The sequence below is a fragment of the Rhagoletis zephyria genome, unplaced genomic scaffold (assembly GCF_001687245.7).
Source record: "Rhagoletis zephyria isolate East Lansing unplaced genomic scaffold, Rhagoletis_zephyria_1.1 Rzeph_scaffold_01228, whole genome shotgun sequence".
Lineage (NCBI taxonomy): Eukaryota > Metazoa > Arthropoda > Insecta > Diptera > Tephritidae > Rhagoletis > Rhagoletis zephyria.
Window position 1 is genome coordinate 122,992 of NW_016158312.1, and position 21,424 is coordinate 144,415.

Genomic DNA, 21,424 nt, shown 5'->3' on the forward strand with positions numbered 1-21,424 from the left:
TTTAACAAGCCACAATAACATTGACAAATACTAAGCTTATAATTTTTTAGAACACTGAAAAAAAATTCATCAAAATTTTCATCAATATATCAAACTCTTTTCTCTGAAAGGTTTATAGCCCATTCAATTTTAGTGTAATAATGTGCAAGTTTCAAGTGGCTAAAAATTACCGTTGATTTTTTCCAATTATTTTGACGCACGTGTGGGGTACGAAAAATTGAGGTATTTAGGCGGGTTGGGTAAATAAGCGGGCAGGTACTTAAGAGGGTGATTTTCTTCAGACTACTTCAAAATATTCACGGTACCAAAAAATGTTGGTTACTTAAGCGGGTTAGGTACTTAAGCGGGTTTCACTGTATTCGGTGACCGATTGCTATTATTATTGAAATTATTGCCGTTATGCCTTGCTAAGTTATTGTTGTACCTACTGTTATTCCCGTTATTATTGTACCTATTGGAATTAGAGTTGTTTGTCTGAAATTATTATTTCTGTACCTATTAAAATTGTGACCTCTAAAACTATTTGGCCTATTTACTCAGGATCGAAACGCTAACACTTGATGCTCTTTCACTTGATTATTTTGTTCGACTATCATTTTTGCCACTACGTCTTTTGAATCACTGAAGGTAGTTGAAGATAAATTGATTTGACCAAATCCGACCGAGTATTAAGTATACAAACGTTAACTGTTTGTTCGACAGCCATTTCATGGGCCTTAGATTGTGTCATACCTTCAATGATCAAAGGAGAAAGACAAATAAGAGAGAGTAAAAAGTTCGGACGTGTTTTTTTACAGCTCTGCTATTTTTTGGCTTTTTCCTGCGTTTAAAGTGAATTTTATATCTATTAACATGGTTTGAAAATCATATAGTAAGACAGTGACTCTTGATCACATTAATTTGATTGTATTGCTTTCGGTATTCAATGATCATAATAATATTAGCAATGCCTTGCCTTTGTAAACAAAATGGTGATCGTGCCAAACCAAAAGTGCAATGCGCGAAATGCAACGAGTTTTTTAATTTGCTTTGTGTTGGCTTCAAAGCAGTCCATGTTGATTATTTGAACTCGTCAAATACACCATTCTTTTGTAAAGTGTGTATGGATGTGCGTCGTGCATCTCTTTGCTCGCTTCCGTCTTCCGATGCTTTGGATGAAGGTGTTGTTGCTAAACCTGCAGTTAGTGCGAACCCTGAGAATAATATAATCTGTGAGAACTCAAATCATTATGCTCATGAGGAACTCTTAACTTTCAATTATATTGTCAAAGAAATAGCTTCTCTTAGAGCTGAAAATGCTCAGCTGATCAGCTGAGCTGATGATAAATTGCAGCTCATTGAAAAATCGAATGCTCTTCATGCTGAATTTCGATCAATGCAATCTAAAGTTAGTGATCAAAATGCAGATTTATCTATGTTGACTTTGGAAATTAAACAGCTTCGCTACGCGGTTGATGGTTTTGTCAAACAAACGACAAATCGAGCCAATGTAAACAACATAAAATCGATTGACGCCGCACTATGGGCTAAATCACATTTTTTTTGTTTAAAATCTAATATAACGAGAAGGAAAAGAGCTAGCGCAATAATTTTTTGTGTGAATAAAGTTCAAGTTATGTCGGTTAAAGGAAAACTAAAGCGAACGTCAACACGCTTTACTTGAGGGGTTAAAATGAGGGGCGAAGTTGACCATGTTCAAAAAATTTATGACCTTTCGATTTTCTTTTTGCTGTATCTCAGAGGCGAATCACGATATCGATACAATTTTTATTTTAAATAGTAGTAAATGAAATGTACATTAAGAAAAGGCTTATTAGAATACCATCAACCCCTAAATTCAGGGTTGAAATAAGGGGTGAATGGCTAAAACCCAGAAAATTCACTGAAAAACCTTATAAAGTGTTTTCATAGGTGCCGAAAACGATTCCTATAATTACTTCTGCAAGGATTGATTTATTGGGATATCATCAACCCTTCATTTGGAGGTTAAAATAACGGGTAAGTTGCTGAAAACAAGAAAATTCTAGAAATCGATGTCCTTTCGCTTTTCTTTTTGCTGTATCTCAAAGGAAAATCATGATACCGATACAATTTTTTTTTTTAATTGTAGTAAATTTAATATAGATTAAGGAAAAGCTTATTAGGATACCATCAACCCCTAAATTAGGGGTTGAAATAAGGGGTGAATGGCTAATACCCAGAAAATTCACTGAAAAACAGATGCTAGAAAAGACTGCCGAAAGATTATGCGTAGCTGTTACATCAGATTGGCCCAAAACTGCTATGAAGAGCATAGAGTTGTCGATAACGAGTGGCTACCAGCATTTGCTCTGAACCTGGGTATTTTTCTAGGTCGCCCACCCATTCTTGCTCTATTACGAGTATACATCATTCGAGATTGTACTATTTGTTTTATTATATATTCTCAGGTGTGCCCAAAAATAATTGCGGTTCTCAATTCAAATATAAAAACAATTACTAATAGGTAAACGCGGTTTACGAAAACACTACTTTACGCGTATTGTTTGTTCTAGCACGAATCTCATAAAAAATTTTACTATATAGGTCAATCTCAATGACATTTGTCATCAAATGAGTTAAAACACATTGTGAAATTGGCTCGAAAGCGATCTATCGTTTAATTAGATTAGAATAAGTAGATCTTCAGTCATGTACATGAGCTGCCAAATCGAATAATAAGCTTTTCCTTAATCTATATTAAAGTTACTACAATTTAAAAAAAATTGTATCGGTATCATGATTTTCCTTTGAGATACAGCAAAAAGAAAAGCAAAAGGACATCGTTTTCTTGAATTTTCTGGGTTTTAGCCACTCACCCCTTGTTTCAACCTCTAATTTAGGGGTTGATGGTATCCCAATAAAATACACCTTGCAGAAATAATTTTGGAAATTGTTTTCGCCTCCTATGAAAACACTTTAGAATGTTTTTCAGTGAATTTTCTGGGTATTAGCCATTCACCCCTTATTTCAACCCCTAATTTAGGGGTTGATGGTATCCTAATAAGCTTTTCCTTAATCTATATTAAATTTACTACAATTAAAAAAAAAAATTGTATCGGTATCATGATTTTCCTTTGAGATACAGCAAAAAGAAAAGCGAAAGGACATCGATTTCTAGAATTTTCTTGTTTTCAGCAACTTACCCGTTATTTTAACCTCCAAATGAAGGGTTGATGATATCCCAATAAATCAATCCTTGCAGAAGTAATTATAGGAATCGTTTTCGGCACCTATGAAAACACTTTATAAGGTTTTTCAGTGAATTTTCTGGGTTTTAGCCATTCACCCCTTATTTCAACCCTGAATTTAGGGGTTGATGGTATTCTAATAAGCCTTTTCTTAATGTACATTTCATTTACTACTATTTAAAACAAAAATTGTATCGATATCGTGATTCACCTCTGAGATACAGCAAAAAGAAAATCGAAAGGTCATAAATTTTTTGAACATGGTCAACTTCGCCCCTCATTTTAACCCCTAAAGTAAAGCGTGTTGACGTTCGCTTTAGTTTTCCTTTAACCGACATAACTTGAACTTTATTCACACAAAAAATTATTGCGCTAGCTCTTTTCCTTCTCGTTATATTAGATTTTAAACAAAAAAAATGTGATTTAGCCCATAGTGCGCCGCTAATCAATCTCTTTTATGCCCTTCGTCTTCAACTTTTTCCGTCAGCTCTGCTGTTAATATCTCTACACTTACTGCCTCCAGCCCTCTGTTGTTTCTTCTGCTGTCACCAATACAGTGAATGCGAATAAGATGCCGTGCCAGCCAACTACACTACGGGCTAATAATTCTGCTACACCTACTCTTGCTAAAAAACGAGCTGTTATTCTTTTTGCTGCTGTTACAAATATAGTGAGTGCAACTATGATGCCGTGTATTAACTCTTGCCCTACTTCATGTCTACAAACTACATTGCGACTTGATAATACTGCTGTACCTACTTCTGTTGATAAATGTGCTGCTGTTAGTAATGATGCTCGCTCTTCTTCGTCAACGTCTACTAGCAGCAGAAATCGGACCTTCTGGGCAATATACCACTACGATGGAGCCCGCTCTGAGTGCTGGTAATGCTTCTAATGTACAATCAAACCGTGTTTGGACTAATGTTGAAGAAAAACCTCGCAAAAAGCTCAGGATAGTAGGACTCAGCGAAAATTCGGATATGCAAGTGCTAAATCGTAAAAAGTGGCTACATCTTTCGTCATTCTTACCTTCTGTCACTGCGGTTAACATAATAGACTATGTTGTTAAGCATGCTGGAATAGACAGAAAGCATCTGTTATGCTACGCTTTAATAAAACATAAAACTCCGCCAGTTACTCCTAAAAAAAGTTAATTTTAAGCTTGGCGTTTCTATTGCTTTTTATGACAAATTGCATTCGCCAAACCTTTGGCCAGCTAATATTAACTTACGCCCTTTTCGTTTTTTTTGAAAAAAGGAGGGCCAAGATGTGATAACGTAAGACAAAATAGGACTTCAAATGAATTGAAGGTCTTCTTTCAAAATGCCTCAGGCCTTCGAATGAAATCAGAAGCTGTTCGCGCTTTTAGTCAACACATGGATTAAGAAGTTATTGTTGTTGTTGAGACTTGGCTTAATGATGACTTCTTCGATACTGAGTTTTATGACATAAAAATGTATAATGTTTATAAGAAGGACAGAGACTCTGCCAAAACGGGCTATGTAACAGGTGGTGCTGCACTCTTCTACGGTTGCCAGACGTACTCATTTTATCAGTACAGTACTGATTTTTCAACTCTTGTACTGATTTTATTCATTTCTTCAATCAGTACGCTAATGTCCTGATTTTTCAAAATTTGTACTGATTTGTACTGAATTTTCTATTCAAATAAAATACTTTAGTATTTTCTTAAGGCTTTTACATAACGTTGGAACTTCCTTAAACTGTACTGTAAAAAATAAGAAGAATATAATTTAATTATAGTTGACATATTTTAGATAATGTTTGATATGCCCAAGAAATGAATACAACAAAAATCAATCGTTTTATGGGCATATCGCCGGGTCGTTACTTACCAGTTCCGATAATATGATGGAGCTTAAATTTTTTAAAAAGAAGGCTTAAATTTTTGTTAGTTACCTCGAAAATAACTTTCAGTTTAATAACAATACATTTCAATATTCGAATGGCTTTTGCCTATAACTTACAACTCCTTTTTCTCAATTTACTGACTATGTAAAAGAGTTTTGCATATAAGGCATAGAGTTAGCTACTCTTTTTAGCGAATTCTTAGTTTTTCACAGTTTTTGCGTAGTTGAAAATTTATTTAAGCCATGAGGAAATATAGATGAACTCCTTAAAAAGTTCTTTGACTATTTAAACACTGAAAATTGGAATGATCTCATTATTGCTATTCAAAAATGTCATAAATATAAAATAACTTATTGGCTCCTGTGTACGATGATGTGTACACTCATGTTAAAATGAATAACATTTTTATATTTTATGAACTACTAGTAAACCCGTATGGCGTTTTTGTTTAAAGTATTTTTTTTTTATAAAAGGTATTTTTTCCTTTTAAATGTTTTTTCTCAGATTTATACATACGAAGTATGTATACAAATTGCATATCAGAAGAAAGTGGGTTAAATCACGTTTACGACGATATTAATATTTTAAAACTCAGTTCAAACTTGTTTGAAATATAAGGTTTTTAATTTTTCGAAGACCCGACCTTTGACGCCTTTATAGCACCTGTAACATAGAAAAAGTAATATGTCGTTTAAATAAGAGAAAAGGGCGTACCACAACTATGTTTTTACTTTTTTTAGTACTTTGCAAACAGCAATTAAAAATAATTTTTTACCGATTTCGTAGCTCTTAATTTTGACTTTTATAACTCGCCTTCTTCTACTTTTGACAGTGATACTTCTTTTAACTACAAAGCCTGCGACTTTTTAATGTTAAATACCCTACTTCTGAAGCTTGATTGGGAAGAGTTACTCTCCTCCTCTGATGTTTCAGAATGTTATTATGCTTTTAAGACAGTTCTGTCTGAGTTTTTCACGAATAACATTCCAATTTTAAATAAAAGGCCCTATAAGTTGCCGCGGTACAATCGAAAACTAAAAAGCCTAAAGAATCTTAGAAATATTTTTTTTTTTAATTCAAGTAAACTGGTAGCCAAAATTTGTTAGCCGAATACCAGAAATATCTCAAAGAGTTTAACTGTTTGGATAAATTTCTTGACAGGAACTACGTACTTGGCGTGGAGTCGAATATTAAATATAATCCCAAAGCATTTTGGAGTTATGTTAAATCTAAAAAATCTAATTCTAGTATACCTTCAGCAGTACTTCTCGAGGGAAAGTTTGCTAGTAACCGTACTGACGTTGCGAATCTATTTGCTGAATTTTTCAGTTAAAATTTTTCTAGTGACAGGGTTCGTAGTTTCGATCTCAGGCGTTCAACTAACTGCCCTTCAATTTTAGCTCATTGACTTTGTCTTCGGATGATGTCTCGTATGGGATCGACAAGCTTAAACAGTCATTAAAAACTGAGGTAAATGGCTTTTCTGTATTTTTAATTAAAAACCTTCCAGCTTTGGTTTTACCACTACGCATTGTTTTTAATAAGTCCCTTGCCTCAGGTACTTTCGTTGACGATTGGAAAGTGACGTATCTTAGTCCCTTGTTTAAAATTGGAAATAAAAACAATGTCTGTAACTATAGACCTATTGCTAAGCTTTCAACTATTTTTAAAGTTTTTGAAAATATTGTTGTGGAAAAGATAAGTTTTGCGACCAAGAGCTTAACCTCCCAAAATCAACATGGTTTTGTGTCCAATCGTTCTACAGTTTCCAACTTAGCGGTTTTCAGTGAGTACTGCATTGCGTCCTTTACAAGAGGACTTCAGGTTGACTGTATTTATACAGATTTTTCTAAAGCTTTTGATAACGTGTCTCATTCTATTTTAATTAAATAATATAGTAATAGTAAATTAGCTAGCTACGGATTTCAGTCAGTTTTTCTGCAATGGGTTAAATCCTATCTGTCCAACAGGCGTTGTGTAGTCAGTATTGATGGCACATCTTCCACATGTTTTGTTGCTTCTTCTGGGGTTCTTAAAGGAAGTATTTTAGGCCCTTTACTTTTCGTTCTGTTTATTAACGATGTAAGTACCTAATTCGCTAATTATTTGCTACATGCGGATGATCTAAAAATTTTTTCTTCCATAAAAGACCTGAGTGACGTGCATAAACTTCAAACTGATCTTGATAATTTGCATCTTTGGTGTACTAAAAATCATCTTTCTTTGAATATTAAGAAATTCTTCAAAGTTAGTCAATGTTATTGTCGCTTATTAACATTTTATTTTTTTAATATTTTTATTGAGCTTTGTACCACGACTGTTTATTAGGAAAAATTGAAAAAGCAACAAAGTCTAAGCGGTAGAAGTTATAGCAGCTATTTCGGAGATCACCACATCTCTTCATCAGACTTCTTTTTTCTAGACTTCAGCAGGGATCGAACCTGCGAATTCGATGTTCAAAGTCAGAAGCGTTAACCACTGAGCTATGTACATCCCGTAAACTCTTGTTGCTAATTCATTTTCCTTATTCAACCAACTACTATCAAGTGCAGCTGATTTGCCGCTATTTAAACTCGACAGCGTGGTTGTTGTTGTCAATTCTATACATCCATTTGCTTATTTGCTTTTTTGTATAGTTTCAGGCAGGCTCTTCCTAAACTATGTATTTGTCAATGTTATTGTGGCTTATTAACATTTAATTTTTTTTTTAAATATTTTTATTGAGCTTTGTACCACGATTGTTTATTAGGAAAATGGAAAAAGCAACAGTCTAAGCGTTAGAAGTTATAGCAGCTATTTCGGAGATCACCACATCTCTTCATCAGACTTCTTTTTTCTAGACTTCAGCAGGGATCGAACCTGCGAATTCGATGTTCAAAGTCAGATGCGTTAACCACTGAGCTATGTACATCCCGTAAACTTTTGTTGCTAATTCATTTTCCTTATTTGAGATCTGTACTCTCACTCTCCTTTATACTCAATGTTGTTAGAGGCTCTTTGGATTGTACTTTTTTATTGGACCGTATCAAATTTAATATTCCGCCGATGAATTTACGTGTCTTTTTACCTTTTTATGAGGGCTATTGGAAAACTGAGTATGCACGTAATGCCCCAGTTGCACGCGCACTTAGTGAATTAAATAAGATCTCGAGTTCTATCTCAATCGATTTTTCCTTTGAAAAATATGTATTTGTTAATATTCTGAACTGTTATTTTTAATTTCCTTATTTTACTATGGTTCTGTTCTTAAAGCTGTGACAGACGGCAAAACTTATGCATATAATCTGGCACACATACGCACATACAAATTTTGACCTAACAGACGGCAGTTATGTGGATAAACGAGCCACAAGGTAGTGGGTTCGAGTCCCACAGCCAGTTGAATTTTCATTTATTTCGTTTTCATTCTTTTTTTTATAAGTTCTATATTTTTTTACGTTGCTTTCAGTTAGTTTTTGTTAACCTTTTATTAAAATTCGACTCTAAAAATTTAAATTAACTAATAGTAAAATAAAATATGTGATATAAAATAAAGCAAATGAAAACAAAATAAAGTAAAATTAAATAAATAATAAAAACAAAAAAAATTTTCGCAATCGCTCCAACCGAGGATTGAACCTGGCAGCTACAGGCTTGTAGCCCGTAACTCTTACCACTCGGCTCCCGCGGACGCGGAACTCGCGTGCTTTGTTTGCTTACTTGTACAAAAGACAACATCTGGCCGTTTTTACCAGTGTTGTCAACGAAAACTGCCCGGATCCGAGTTAATTCCCAAAAATTTCGAGCATTTGTTCGGCTGCTTATGCGCATTTTAAAGAGGAAAATGCATGAGTCAAAGCAAATAAAGGCTGTTTATGCAAATAATCGAGCCCGTTTGTCAACCGTATTACATACATTTGTACATTGTACAGTATATTTTGCTTAGCTGCACATCCTTCTTTGCACGAAAAACTTGTGCACCTAACCGAAAAAGGCACTTAAGCGAATTTTCTTTACTACTTCAATGAGGAAGGTATCCGAATCCCTATGAAACCAAATACGTAAAAAATAATGCAAGCGAAATTTTTTTCGAATGGTATCTTATTATCTATATAACTAGAAAAATTTATAGCCATTTCCGTTGTTCTGCGATATGAGTAAAATAAATAAAAGCTTGTAAAATTAGGTAATTGTAGCCCAGTGCAGGTAAACGTAATACTTTCTTTGATAATTGATACTAGTTGCACAATTTTTAAGGCAGCTATCGCCAATGTGCAGGTATGTTGAATGCATCTATCGGAGCAGTTTCCTTATAAATGTTAAAAATAATGTCTCAGATGCGCATTTTGGGGTAGCTATCTTAAATGTGCACTTAAGCATAAATGCAGCAAAGCAAAATATACTGTATTTATCGAATGATCTTAGTAATAGCTTTCAGTTTGCCTATAGTATGTAAGAATATTGTATTTCATAGACTAAGTCAAGTTAAACAAATAAACAAATACACGCTTAGCAAATTCCGTATAATTGTTATTTGTGACATGTAAAGATACAATTTTCCCAGCTACAACTTTCGAGTTGTCTGGCTTTATTCTGTTTTTCAACGCATCTTTGATTTGTCGAAATGAATTAACCTCGGTTGGAATTGCTTCACGTGCCTTGCCTTCGAGCTTTGATTTCAAAAATACAAGTTGTATTTAAATTTTCGTCTGCAAAATCTTCAATCAAATTAATTTCATCAATGAACGATTCAAGTGCTAATGATCGAGGCACAGACTAATAAAGGATTTCTTCTGTTCAGGTGTAGCCTTGTCTAAAAGTTATTGAAAAAATGTAGAAATATTTGGTGAACTGGTAGCCGTTGAGGGCTCGTTGGATACAGTTAGCAGATCTTTAAAAGATGGAAGTGACGTACTTCTTTTAAGACTGAATTGTACCGAAGCTTCCGACTTGACGTCACTAAACTCTTCTTCTGACTCAGAGTCAGCTAAGTCTGATTGACAAATTAGCGATAAGCTATCAGGTGGGGTCCTAACACGACAATTCAGTTTAGCAAAGCACTTTGCTAACTGTTCCTTACAACGGGCTAACTTAACTTGAACTTCCTTGAGATTACAGGTATGAGCCGAACTATTGGCAATTACTAGTAGTAAAATATTATTGTAGGCTGTAATAAGCGAATATTTATGCTCGTTTAACATTTTCGCATTCGTAGACAATGGTCTATTTTGCAAAATTCTCTTAGTAATTTTATCAAAGTCTGCTTTACATGCTTTAAATTGTATATCAAATTCGCTCATAACCTGCTAATCTCAAAGAAGTGGAAATTCAAAATTTACGAAAACAGGCTATCGTACACCATGTTAAATGAAAATATTAAAAAAAAATAATCAAATTCTGACTTATCATGAATATTTGGTGAAAAATTTCACCGGAAAATTCAGCAATCGTTTTGCGATTTTATATGTGCGAGTGTAAATTATTTCACAGGTGAATACGTTATACGATAGCGTGAACATGATTCGAAGTGAACTACTTCGCTTGGTGAATATTCAACATACGATAGGTGAACTGCAAAAGCGAAATGTGAACGAGTTCACACGGAATGAAAATTCATGATAAGGCTGATTGCGTAAAATACTTATGCTTTTCTTCAGGAGGTCATCGGCTGAAAATTTGCATGCAGGAATAGGGACGTTTTCATGCAGTGGGAATATTGGGTTCTATTCACATGCAATCGCAAAGATTTTAAACTGGTTTAAAACTTTTTTTTGTGTTTATAAAGTTATTGTCGTATCAAAATATTGTTATTGATGTACATCGGTATATGGTAAAAATAGTAGTTATGTTGTATTAACGTTTTATATTTTTGAATAAAAAATTTTTTAGGAAAATGGCATTGAGATAGTCGTTAAAAATTTAGCAAAAACCGTATTAAGTCACTTATATCTAGGTGGATACATTAATCACTTTAGTTATAAAAAATTTGAAGCTCGAAAATTTAAAATTATTTGAAAAGATATTTTGCAAGTGTGAAATTCAAGAACAATTTGCTTTTGGGTATATCACCTCATTTAACTCGAGTAGGCATCTTGAAATATTTATAAAAATTGTTGGATAATAAAAAAAAAGCTAAATAATAACAATTAAGTTGAAAAATGGGTTTAATCCCTCAAGTCACTTAAAGCTAAATATTGAAAATGAAGTTAAAAAATGGGTTTAATACCGTAAATCACTTAAATCTAAATAATGAAAATGAAGTTGAAAAATGTTGAATAACTTAAAGTTAAATAATGAAAATGGATTTGAAAAATGGCTTTAATGCTTTGAATAACTTAAAGTTAAATAATGAATTTGAAAAATGGCTTTAATGCCTTGGATCACTTAAAGTTAAATAATGAAAATGGATTTGAAAAATGGCTTTAATGCCTTGAATCACTTAAAGCTAAAAAAAGAGAATGAAGTTGAAAAATAGGTTTAATACCTCAAATCACTTAAAGCTAAATATTGAAAATTAATTCGAAAGTCACTTAGAGCTAAATAATAAAAATGAATTTGTAAATCACTTAGAGCTAAATAATGAAAATGAATTTGAAATTGGTTTAATTATGTATGGCCTTATTCATAAAAAATAAAGTAGGTTTCAAGAGCTTTATAAAATGACGTTTTCATACATTTTTCGGTTTATAAACCTTTTTTAAAGCTATTTTATTTCTTATGAATAAGGCCATTAAAGTTTAAATTTGAGTGCAACTCCAGTAAATTTCAATTTGAGGATATTTTTAAAAAAGAATTAAAGTCAAAAGTTAAATGTGAATATATATAGTATGTAAACCGCAAGTCGCTGATGCTATCCCTCGCAGCAGTCTGTACTTGTTGAAAAATGTTGCGTTAGAAAAGTCCGCTACGTTGTTAGTTCTTGTTTCCCTGCCGCAGTCCACATGTAGTTATATTTTACGAAGTTGCTCGGTTATGTGCCGCTATTTTGTTGGCGTGGGTTTATTTAGCGGTGCTAAGTTGCCGCTACTTTTGTATAGTTTGCAGGGCGCGTGGGTTCGTCAGGCGCCATTACACATATATATGTGTGTGTACGCTGCCGTTGTTGGTGGTAGCAGGGCTGACTTTTTGTACAGCCAACACATGTACAGCATATTGTTTGTGTGGCGTTATGCGGCTGATTCAATACTGCTGCTCATGGTGGTTACAGGGCTCCCCATTATGCGGGAAAAAGCAGCTTACGAAGATACAGCGCGCCGTTTTGTGTGGCGTTACATGGCTTATGCAACACTGCCGCCCATTACGGTCGACTGATATGAAGTTTTGCCCATCCACCGTACTGTGCCGTACAGAAAGTGGCTTTTCGGACACGCCTGCCGCCCATCCTCGAGCTCATGGTCACGGTCGCCATGTTGGGCCCTCAGCCCGCTCATTTAAACTTAAAACACTTGCTGCGGAGATGGCACTCGCTTACCTAAAATCCCTCCTTGAGAAAGCCCGTCTCCCCAGCTTTTCACTGCCCAGTCCTTGGCACCAGTAGTCACGGCCTCGTGGTAAATGTGCTGATAGCCGAAAAGTTCCTGCAGGGGCTTACTCGGCTGTTGAAATTTATTTGGCTCGCAGAAATTATTATCTTTAATCAAATCACAGTATAATATCCGCGCGCGTTACTACTTCCGTTTTAAATGGAAAGACTTATTGTTGCGTTAGTGAAATTTAAAGTAGTTTTTATTTATTCGCTGCAAAGAGCTTTATTTCAAATTTGGCGCGACCGTATAAGTTGAAAGCGTAAGTATAATTGATTTGACCATTTCTTTTTCACTCGTTTTATGTACTTGTGGAACGTATGTTCCAACACACCACATTACGACGGCGCTGAATAGTGCTGCCGTATTGTTAGCGATGCCATTACACTGGTAGCGGCAAGCATTGAGCTGGACAAAACCAGCTTTTGGGCAGCCTCTGCTTACATGGCCCATGACAAGGACGTGCCAATAGATGAGGTTCGGACATTGGTAAAGGAAGGAGCCTACAAGAAAAAGCCACTGGTTGTCTCCTGCGACGTTAATGCCCACAACTCGATGTGGGGCAGTACGGACACGAATGCTTGAGGTGAGTCGTTACTAGACATCATTCTAGGAAATAAACTTAGGCCCTTATTATGAGTTGCATTCGATTTTCGATCTTCGCTGGTTATCGGAGATCGAAAGTGAAATTCGTATTATGAGCTATGCAACCGTGTCGAAATTTTCGTTGAGTATCGAATTTTCTGTCGAACAGAATTTTGCTTTCGATGGTGTAGCGAAGAGTTAGAAAATGGTGAAAAATTTATGCTTTGCATTTGTTTTCTTACTTTTTGATGGCTAGACACTAATTTTAAACAATTGGCATGATCTCTGAGAACAAAATCGTAGAGCTATTGACATTTTTAAAATATTTTAAATATATTTGGCTCACAAACGCCTCTTTAGACAGTCGGAAGGTTTTAATAAATCTGTAGTCACATTTATTAAAATATTTTATGTTAAGATATATTCGAAATACTACACTTAAACTCTCTTAAACATTTACTACGCCTGACCAGTTCTCTTCCTCTGACGAATCGTTGAACCAGAACTCCATTGGACTCATTTTACCACGTTTTCATAAACTCGATTTCTTTTTTATTTCGTTCTAATTTACACAAACGTGCATAAATATGTATAAGCACTCTATTTAGTTTGCTCGATTTGTAAACAAAGCTTCCCAGCGATGAAAAAAATACTATTGTGAACAACGTAACCGAGCGAAATTCACAATAGCGCTATTCTTCATCGAATGAGCGTCATAATACCAAATGAAAATCCATAAAATCAGGAGATGGAGAGTACTGAATGAAAAGTCTTATTCTGACCATCGATATATTGAATTCGGAATAGATCTTCAGACCCCCAAGTAAGGGAGTTCAGAAATGCAAGAAATACCGACTGAAGAGTTTACAACAATAAACTAAGGACTTTACTGCCGAAGATACTTCCTCGAGACCCCGCCACGCAGGTGGAACTGGATGTGTTAAGGCCTCCAGCCTAAATATATTGCACCACCCTAATGTGCAGTAACACGCACCGTACATCTACATTAGGGTGGGTCAAAAAAAATCAAGTATTTTTTTTTTTGGATCCGACACACGAAAACTAGTTCCTAGGTACCTCTAGAAAGTACTTTCCAAATCTGAGCTCTTAATATTAACGGGAAGATTATGCTCATCATAGTTTTCCATTTTAAATTTAGTCTCATTTAAAAATGGTCATATCTTATCACCAAAAGATCGTTAAACCAGTTGCATCGTCAATATTTATAGAAAATTGAATGCTATACAAAAATGGTCTCTTATACTTTTTTCATTAATATAACGATTTAAAAGATATTCAAGGTCAAAGATTGAAGTATATTAAGGAAAATAACTTTTTGTTTTGAATTTTGTAACTAACTACAAAATAATGATTGTCAAATGAGTTTCAATTATTACTATAGGAAATTGAACGCTCTACAAACAAGGTCTCATGTAGTTAATCGATTACTCTAACCATTTAGAAGATATTCGCAGTAGAACTCCATTGCCTACTGATTTTAATAGTTTTTTAATAAATATTTCCAATTTATCCATTTCATTTATGAATTTTGAGATAATTTATGATCTATTTCATAAAAAGAAGGTTTTTTTTAAGAAATATCATCAAACATATCAGCAGAAAAAAAAATTCTATTTCGCCATATAAAATCTTATAATTCAATACAGTATTGATACAAAAATATATTTTTTTTTAGCTTAAGTTATAAAAATTGAATTGATTGAAAATTTAATTTATAAAAATTGATAACTCAAATTCTCATGATTATTGTCAAAATTCATAAATTGAATGGACAAATTGAAAATATTTATTGAAAAACTATTAAAATCAGGCAATGGGATTCTACTGCGAATATTTTGTAAATGGTTAGAGTAATCGATTAACTACATGAGACCTTTTTTGTAGAGCGTTCAATTTTCTATAGAAATAATTGAAACTCATTTGACAATAATTATTTTTTAGTTAGTTACAAAATTCAAAACAAAAAGTTATTTTCCTTAAAATACTTCAATCTTTGACCTTGAATATCTTTTAAATGGTTAGATTAATGAAAAGAGTATAACAGACCATTTGTGTAGAGTGTTCAATTTCCTACAAATATTGACGATGCAACTGGTTTAACGATCTATTGGTATTAAGATATGACTAAGGTGACCCACCTTTCCATTTGAAAAATCCGGTACAGTAAAATTAGTTTCGTTCATTCTGAGATCCATTTTATTTATTACGTAAATGTTGTAAAATCCATTACAAATTTAATTTGAAGCAAATTATACAGTATTGGTCAAATCTATAGCACCCTCATTTAGAAGTGAGTAGTCCACTTGCAACCAGCGTTATGTGATTTTATAATAGAAAGCCCAAAATGTGAAAAAACGTCTACGACAACAAGTAACATTTAAATTGAATCTTTTTTATAATTACCTGAAAATTTGGATAAATAAGAGTCTTATAAAATTGTAACATAACATAACATGACATTAATAGTCTATACGACCTAAAGCAGTTTTCTAAGTTCATCAGAAGATGGATACTTTTGAAAGTTTATAAGTAAGTATGATAGCGACTTTCGGAAGAAGAGTTAACATTTGATGCTATTTTTTTAGAATATAAAAAGATTTTGCACTGTGTTGTTAGTGGACATGAAACTACTTTCAATACTGATACGTAATCCATCAAAAACTAAAACTCGAAAAAATTTTACATAGCGCACTTTGCAAGTGGACTACTATTTAAGTGATATTGTTTGCCACTTACGTTTAATCACAAGGTGTTACACTGATCGTGAACTTCTTAAGTGACCTAGTATTCGTCGTAGGGCTGATCAAGTAATTCACGAAACGGCATTTACAATTTTTTAACACCCTCAAATTCTCGACTTATTAAAAAAAAAAAAACATTTTTGCATGACTTCCCGCACTAAAAAATTTTCAGCTGTTAATTTTTACCCAATTTTAAGTTTTATAGTCTTTAGGAGGAAAAATGTTTGTACTATTTAAAGAATAAATAAGTTTTGTGAGCACATTTTAAATGTGTTGAAAGTTGTTGAAATAAGTCTGAAGTCAACACAAATTTGTATTACTTTTCCCACTTCTACAACATTTTGTACAAAATTCCAAAACAAAATAGTCTCTTTCAGTCATTACTTCGAAAAGAATGTGCAATTCCGAGTAAAATCAGGTACTATTTATAAAAATCAATGGACAATTTCCGAAGTTATGAATTTTCTTAAGGGTTTTCCAAAACCACTTCGATGTACATAATTTCACAGAAAAATTTAATCAGTTAAATTTGATTCATTTGAATAGTTCGTATAGAAATATTTGATAGTATGCTTTTCAGATTGAACTTTTCCATTGCATTGTTCAACAAATTTACTACAACATCTGAACTTTCGCCGACTTCGGAAGTCAATTCGATAATTTTAATTTTCACTCCATGCTTTCTTGACATTTTTCGCTTTCTTATTTGAGCTAGTCATGGGGAAGTAATCGATATTGTCGATAAAATAAAGAAATAACTTGGACGTTTCACGATCAAGATCTTGGTTTCAAATTGCAATACACTCACACTTTTCTACTAACACACACCCACGTTTACAACTTGAACGTCGACTTGATATTAATTTTTACTTTCAAGTCATGTAGCAACTTGAAAGTCGAGTCAAAGAAATGATTTATTTTTTTTTTTTGTAAAATGTACATATCGTCGTTTAAAGTACAAAACCGCGTATCGTCATTCTGCAAAACCGCGTAACTGACCTTTGCTGCCAAAAATTGGATTTGCTCACACAAGCTCTTAGCTCAATCCTTATCCATTCATCCTGAAATATATTAGGCAGATATGCGATTGCTTTATAAAAAAGAGAACCATTTTGAAATATGAGTGTTTTTACGCTCTAGCAAATAATTTCTACAACTTCACATACGCGGTTTTGCATTTTGCTGATACGCAGTTTTGCATTTTATTGATACGCGGTTTTGCACTTTAAACGACGATATGTACCTTTGCATATTCCGGTACATTTGCTTGTACCCAAACCTTCGTTTCGGTACACGGTACTGAACCAAAAGTTTCGGTACTGTACCGGAGAATTAGGTACAGGTGGTCACCTTAGATATGACCATTTTTATATGAGTTTTCGTGTGTCGAAACCAAAAACAAAAAAATACTTGATTTTTTTTTTGACAAACCCTAATGTACATACGTACACATACAAACTCACGCAAGTATTGGCCAATACAATAGCACCCCCATTTCAAAGTGATATTGTTTGCCACTCATGTTTATTTATTTATTTTTAAGAATTTTCAATTAAAATACAATTCATTCTCTCACAAAACTCACATAAACTCAAGTTTAAAACTTTTTAAAAGACCGCAAAAAAGTGCAACAAATTTTCACCCAAATTTCAAACTTTTTTCTCAGAAGCGGTAGAATTTTTTTGAATACAGTTTTATAGCCCATTCAATTTTAGTCTAATAATGTGCAAGTTTCAAGTGGCTAAAGATTACCGTTGATTTTTTAGAATTTTTTTCGCCGAGGATGTTGCGGGTTTCTGCCATATAAAAATAAATTGTGTTTAGTCATTGTGTTTAGTCGTTATATGGAAGCAAATGAGACAAAAAAAATTCTAAAAAATCAACGGTAATCTTTAGCGACTTGACACTTGCACATTATTGGACAAAATTGAATGCGCTATAAAACTGTGTACTCAAAAAAATTCTAGAGCTTCTGAGAAAAAAGTTTGAATTTTAAGGGAAAGTTTGTTGCACTTTTTTGCGGTCTTTTAAAAAGTTTAAAACATTGGTTTATATGGGTTTTGTTGGAAAATGAACTGTATTTTAATTGAAAATTCTTAAAAACAAATAATCATACATAAGTGGCAAACAATATCGCTTTGAAAGGGGGGTGCTATAGATATGTCCAATACTGTATGTACCCCGCCACTTAATAACTGTGTTGAGGGGAAATTCAACCTAAGTACATGGTTCGGCGGGTACAACGGAGTTTAAAATTATATTTAAATTCACTTATCCGAGAACTATCAACCGCTTCACCAGCTACCACGCCACACTGAGGTAAGACCAGAAGATATTCGCAGTAGAACTCCATTGCCTACTGATTTTAATAGTTTTTTAATAAATATTTCCAATTTATCCATTTCATTTATAAATTTTGAGATAATTTATGATCTATTTCTTAAAAAGAAGGTTTTTAGTTAAGAAATATCATCAAACATATCAGCCAAAAAAAAAAATTCTATTTCGCCATATGAAATCTTATAATTCAATACAGTATTGATACAAAAAAATATTTTTTTTTAGTTTAAATTGAATTGATTGAAAATTTAATTTATAAAAATTGATAACTCAAATTCTCATGATTATTGTCAAAATTCATAAATTGAATGGATAAATTGAAAATATTTATTGAAAAACTATTAAAATCAGGCAATGGGATTCTACTGCGAATATTTTGTAAATGGTTAGAGTAATCGATTAACTACATGAGACCTTTTTTGTAGAGCGTTCAATTTTCTATAGAAATAATTGAAACTCATTTGACAATAATTATTTTTTAGTTAGTTACAAAATTCAAAACAAAAAGTTATTTTCCTTAAAATACTTCAATCTTTGACCTTGAATATCTTTTAAATGGTTAGATTAATGAAAAGAGTATAACAGACCATTTGTGTAGAGCGTTCAATTTCCTACAAATATTGACGATGCAACTGGTTTAACGATCTATTGGTATTAAGATATGACTAAGGTGACCCACCTTTCCATTTGAAAAATCCGGTACAGTAAAATTAGTTTCGTTCATTCTGAGATCCATTTTATTTATTACGTAAATGTTGTAAAATCCATTACAAATTTAATTTGAAGCAAATTATACAGTATTGGTCAAATCTATAGCACCCTCATTTAGAAGTGAGTAGTCCACTTGCAACCAGCGTTATGTGATTTTATAATAGAAAGCCCTAAATGTGAAAAAACGTCTACGACAACAAGTAACATTTAAATTGAATCTTTTTTATAATTACCTGAAAATTTGGATAAATAAGAGTCTTATAAAATTGTAACATAACATAACATGACATTAATAGTCTATACGACCTAAAGCAGTTTTCTAAGTTCATCAGAAGATGGATACTTTTGAAAGTTTATAAGTAAGTATGATAGCGACTTTCGGAAGAAGAGTTAACATTTGATGCTATTTTTTTAGAATATAAAAAGATTTTGCACTGTGTTGTTAGTGGACATGAAACTACTTTCAATACTGATACGTAATCCATCAAAAACTAAAACTCGAAAAAATTTTACATAGCGCACTTTGCAAGTGGACTACTATTTAAGTGATATTGTTTGCCACTTACGTTTAATCACAAGGTGTTACACTGATCGTGAACTTCTTAAGTGACCTAGTATTCGTCGTAGGGCTGATCAAGTAATTCACGAAACGGCATTTACAATTTTTTAACACCCTCAAATTCTCGACTTATTAAAAAAAAAAAACATTTTTGCATGACTTCCCGCACTAAAAAATTTTCAGCTGTTAATTTTTACCCAATTTTAAGTTTTATAGTCTTTAGGAGGAAAAATGTTTGTACTATTTAAAGAATAAATAAGTTTTGTGAGCACATTTTAAATGTGTTGAAAGTTGTTGAAATAAGTCTGAAGTCAACACAAATTTGTATTACTTTTCCCACTTCTACAACATTTTGTACAAAATTCCAAAACAAAATAGTCTCTTTCAGTCATTACTTCGAAAAGAATGTGCAATTCCGAGTAAAATCAGGTACTATTTATAAAAATCAATGGACAATTTCCGAAGTTATGAATTTTCTTAAGGGTTTTCCAAAACCACTTCGATGTAATTTCACAGAAAAATTTAATCAGTTAAATTTGATTCATTTGAATAGTTCGTATAGAAATATTTGATAGTATGCTTTTCAGATTGAACTTTTCCATTGCATTGTTCAACAAATTTACTACAACATCTGAACTTTCGCCGCCTTCGGAAGTCAATTCGATAATTTTAATTTTCACTCCATGCTTTCTTGGCATTTTTCGCTTTCTTATTTGAGCTAGTCATGGGGAAGTAATCGATATTGTCGATAAAATAAAGAAATAACTTGGACGTTTCACGATCAAGATCTTGGTTTCAAATTGCAATACACTCACACTTTTCTACTAACACACACCCACGTTTACAACTTGAACGTCGACTTGATATTAATTTTTACTTTCAAGTCATGTAGCAACTTGAAAGTCGAGTCAAAGAAATGATTTATTTTTTTTTTTTTTTGTAAAATGTACATATCGTCGCTTAAAGTACAAAACCGCGTATCGTCATTCCGCGCAACTGACCTTTGCTGCCAAAAATTGGATTTGCTCACACAAGCTCTTAGCTCAATCCTTATCCATTCATCCTGAAATATATTAGGCAGATATGCGATTGCTTTATAAAAAAGAGAACCATTTTGAAATATGAGTGTTTTTACGCTCTAGCAAATAATTTCTACAACTTCATCGTGTATTCTGAGTTCGCGCTGAGCAGTTGTGTTTCTCTTCGCTCTCCAAATTTCTTTGATTAAAATCCATAGTTCTTATTTGCAATTTNAGTTTTGCATTTTATTGATACGCGGTTTTGCACTTCAAACGACGATATGTACCTTTGCATATTCCGGTACATTTACTTGTACCCAAACCTTCGTTTCGGTACACGGTACTGAACCAAAAGTTTCGGTACTGTACCGGAGAATTAGGTACAGGTGGTCACCTTAGATATGACCATTTTTATATGAGTTTTCGTGTGTCGAAACCAAAAAAAAAAAAATACTTGATTTTTTTTTTTACAAACCCTAATGTACATACGTACACATACAAACTCGCGCAAGTATTGGCCAATACAATAGCACCCCCATTTCAAAGTGATATTGTTTGCCACTCATGTTTATTTATTTATTTTTAAGAATTTTCAATTAAAATACAATTCATTCTCTCACAAAACTGACATAAACTCAANATTTATTTATTTTTAAGAATTTTCAATTAAAATACAATTCATTCTCTCACAAAACTCACATAAACTCAAATTTAAAACTTTTTAAAAGACCGCAAAAAAGTGCAACAAATTTCAACCCAAATTTCAAACTTTTTTCTCAGAAGCGGTAGAATTTTTTTGAATACAGTTTTATAGAACATTCAATTTTAGTCTAATAATGTGCAAGTTTCAAGTGGCTAAAGATTA

The 21,424-nt window shown here is 33.0% G+C and overlaps 1 protein-coding gene across 1 annotated transcript in view; it reads right to left on the reverse strand.

Annotated features, from left to right (window-relative positions):
* Positions 1-15,550, reverse strand: part of LOC108363251 (putative nuclease HARBI1) — a 120,328-nt gene extending 104,778 nt beyond the window's left edge. The window contains exon 1 of the mRNA XM_017616549.1: positions 15,328-15,550. Within this exon, the coding sequence (XP_017472038.1) occupies positions 15,328-15,384 (57 nt within the window). The 5' untranslated portion in view covers positions 15,385-15,550. The remainder of the gene's footprint in view (positions 1-15,327) is intronic.
* Positions 15,551-21,424: the final 5,874 nt, after the last annotated feature.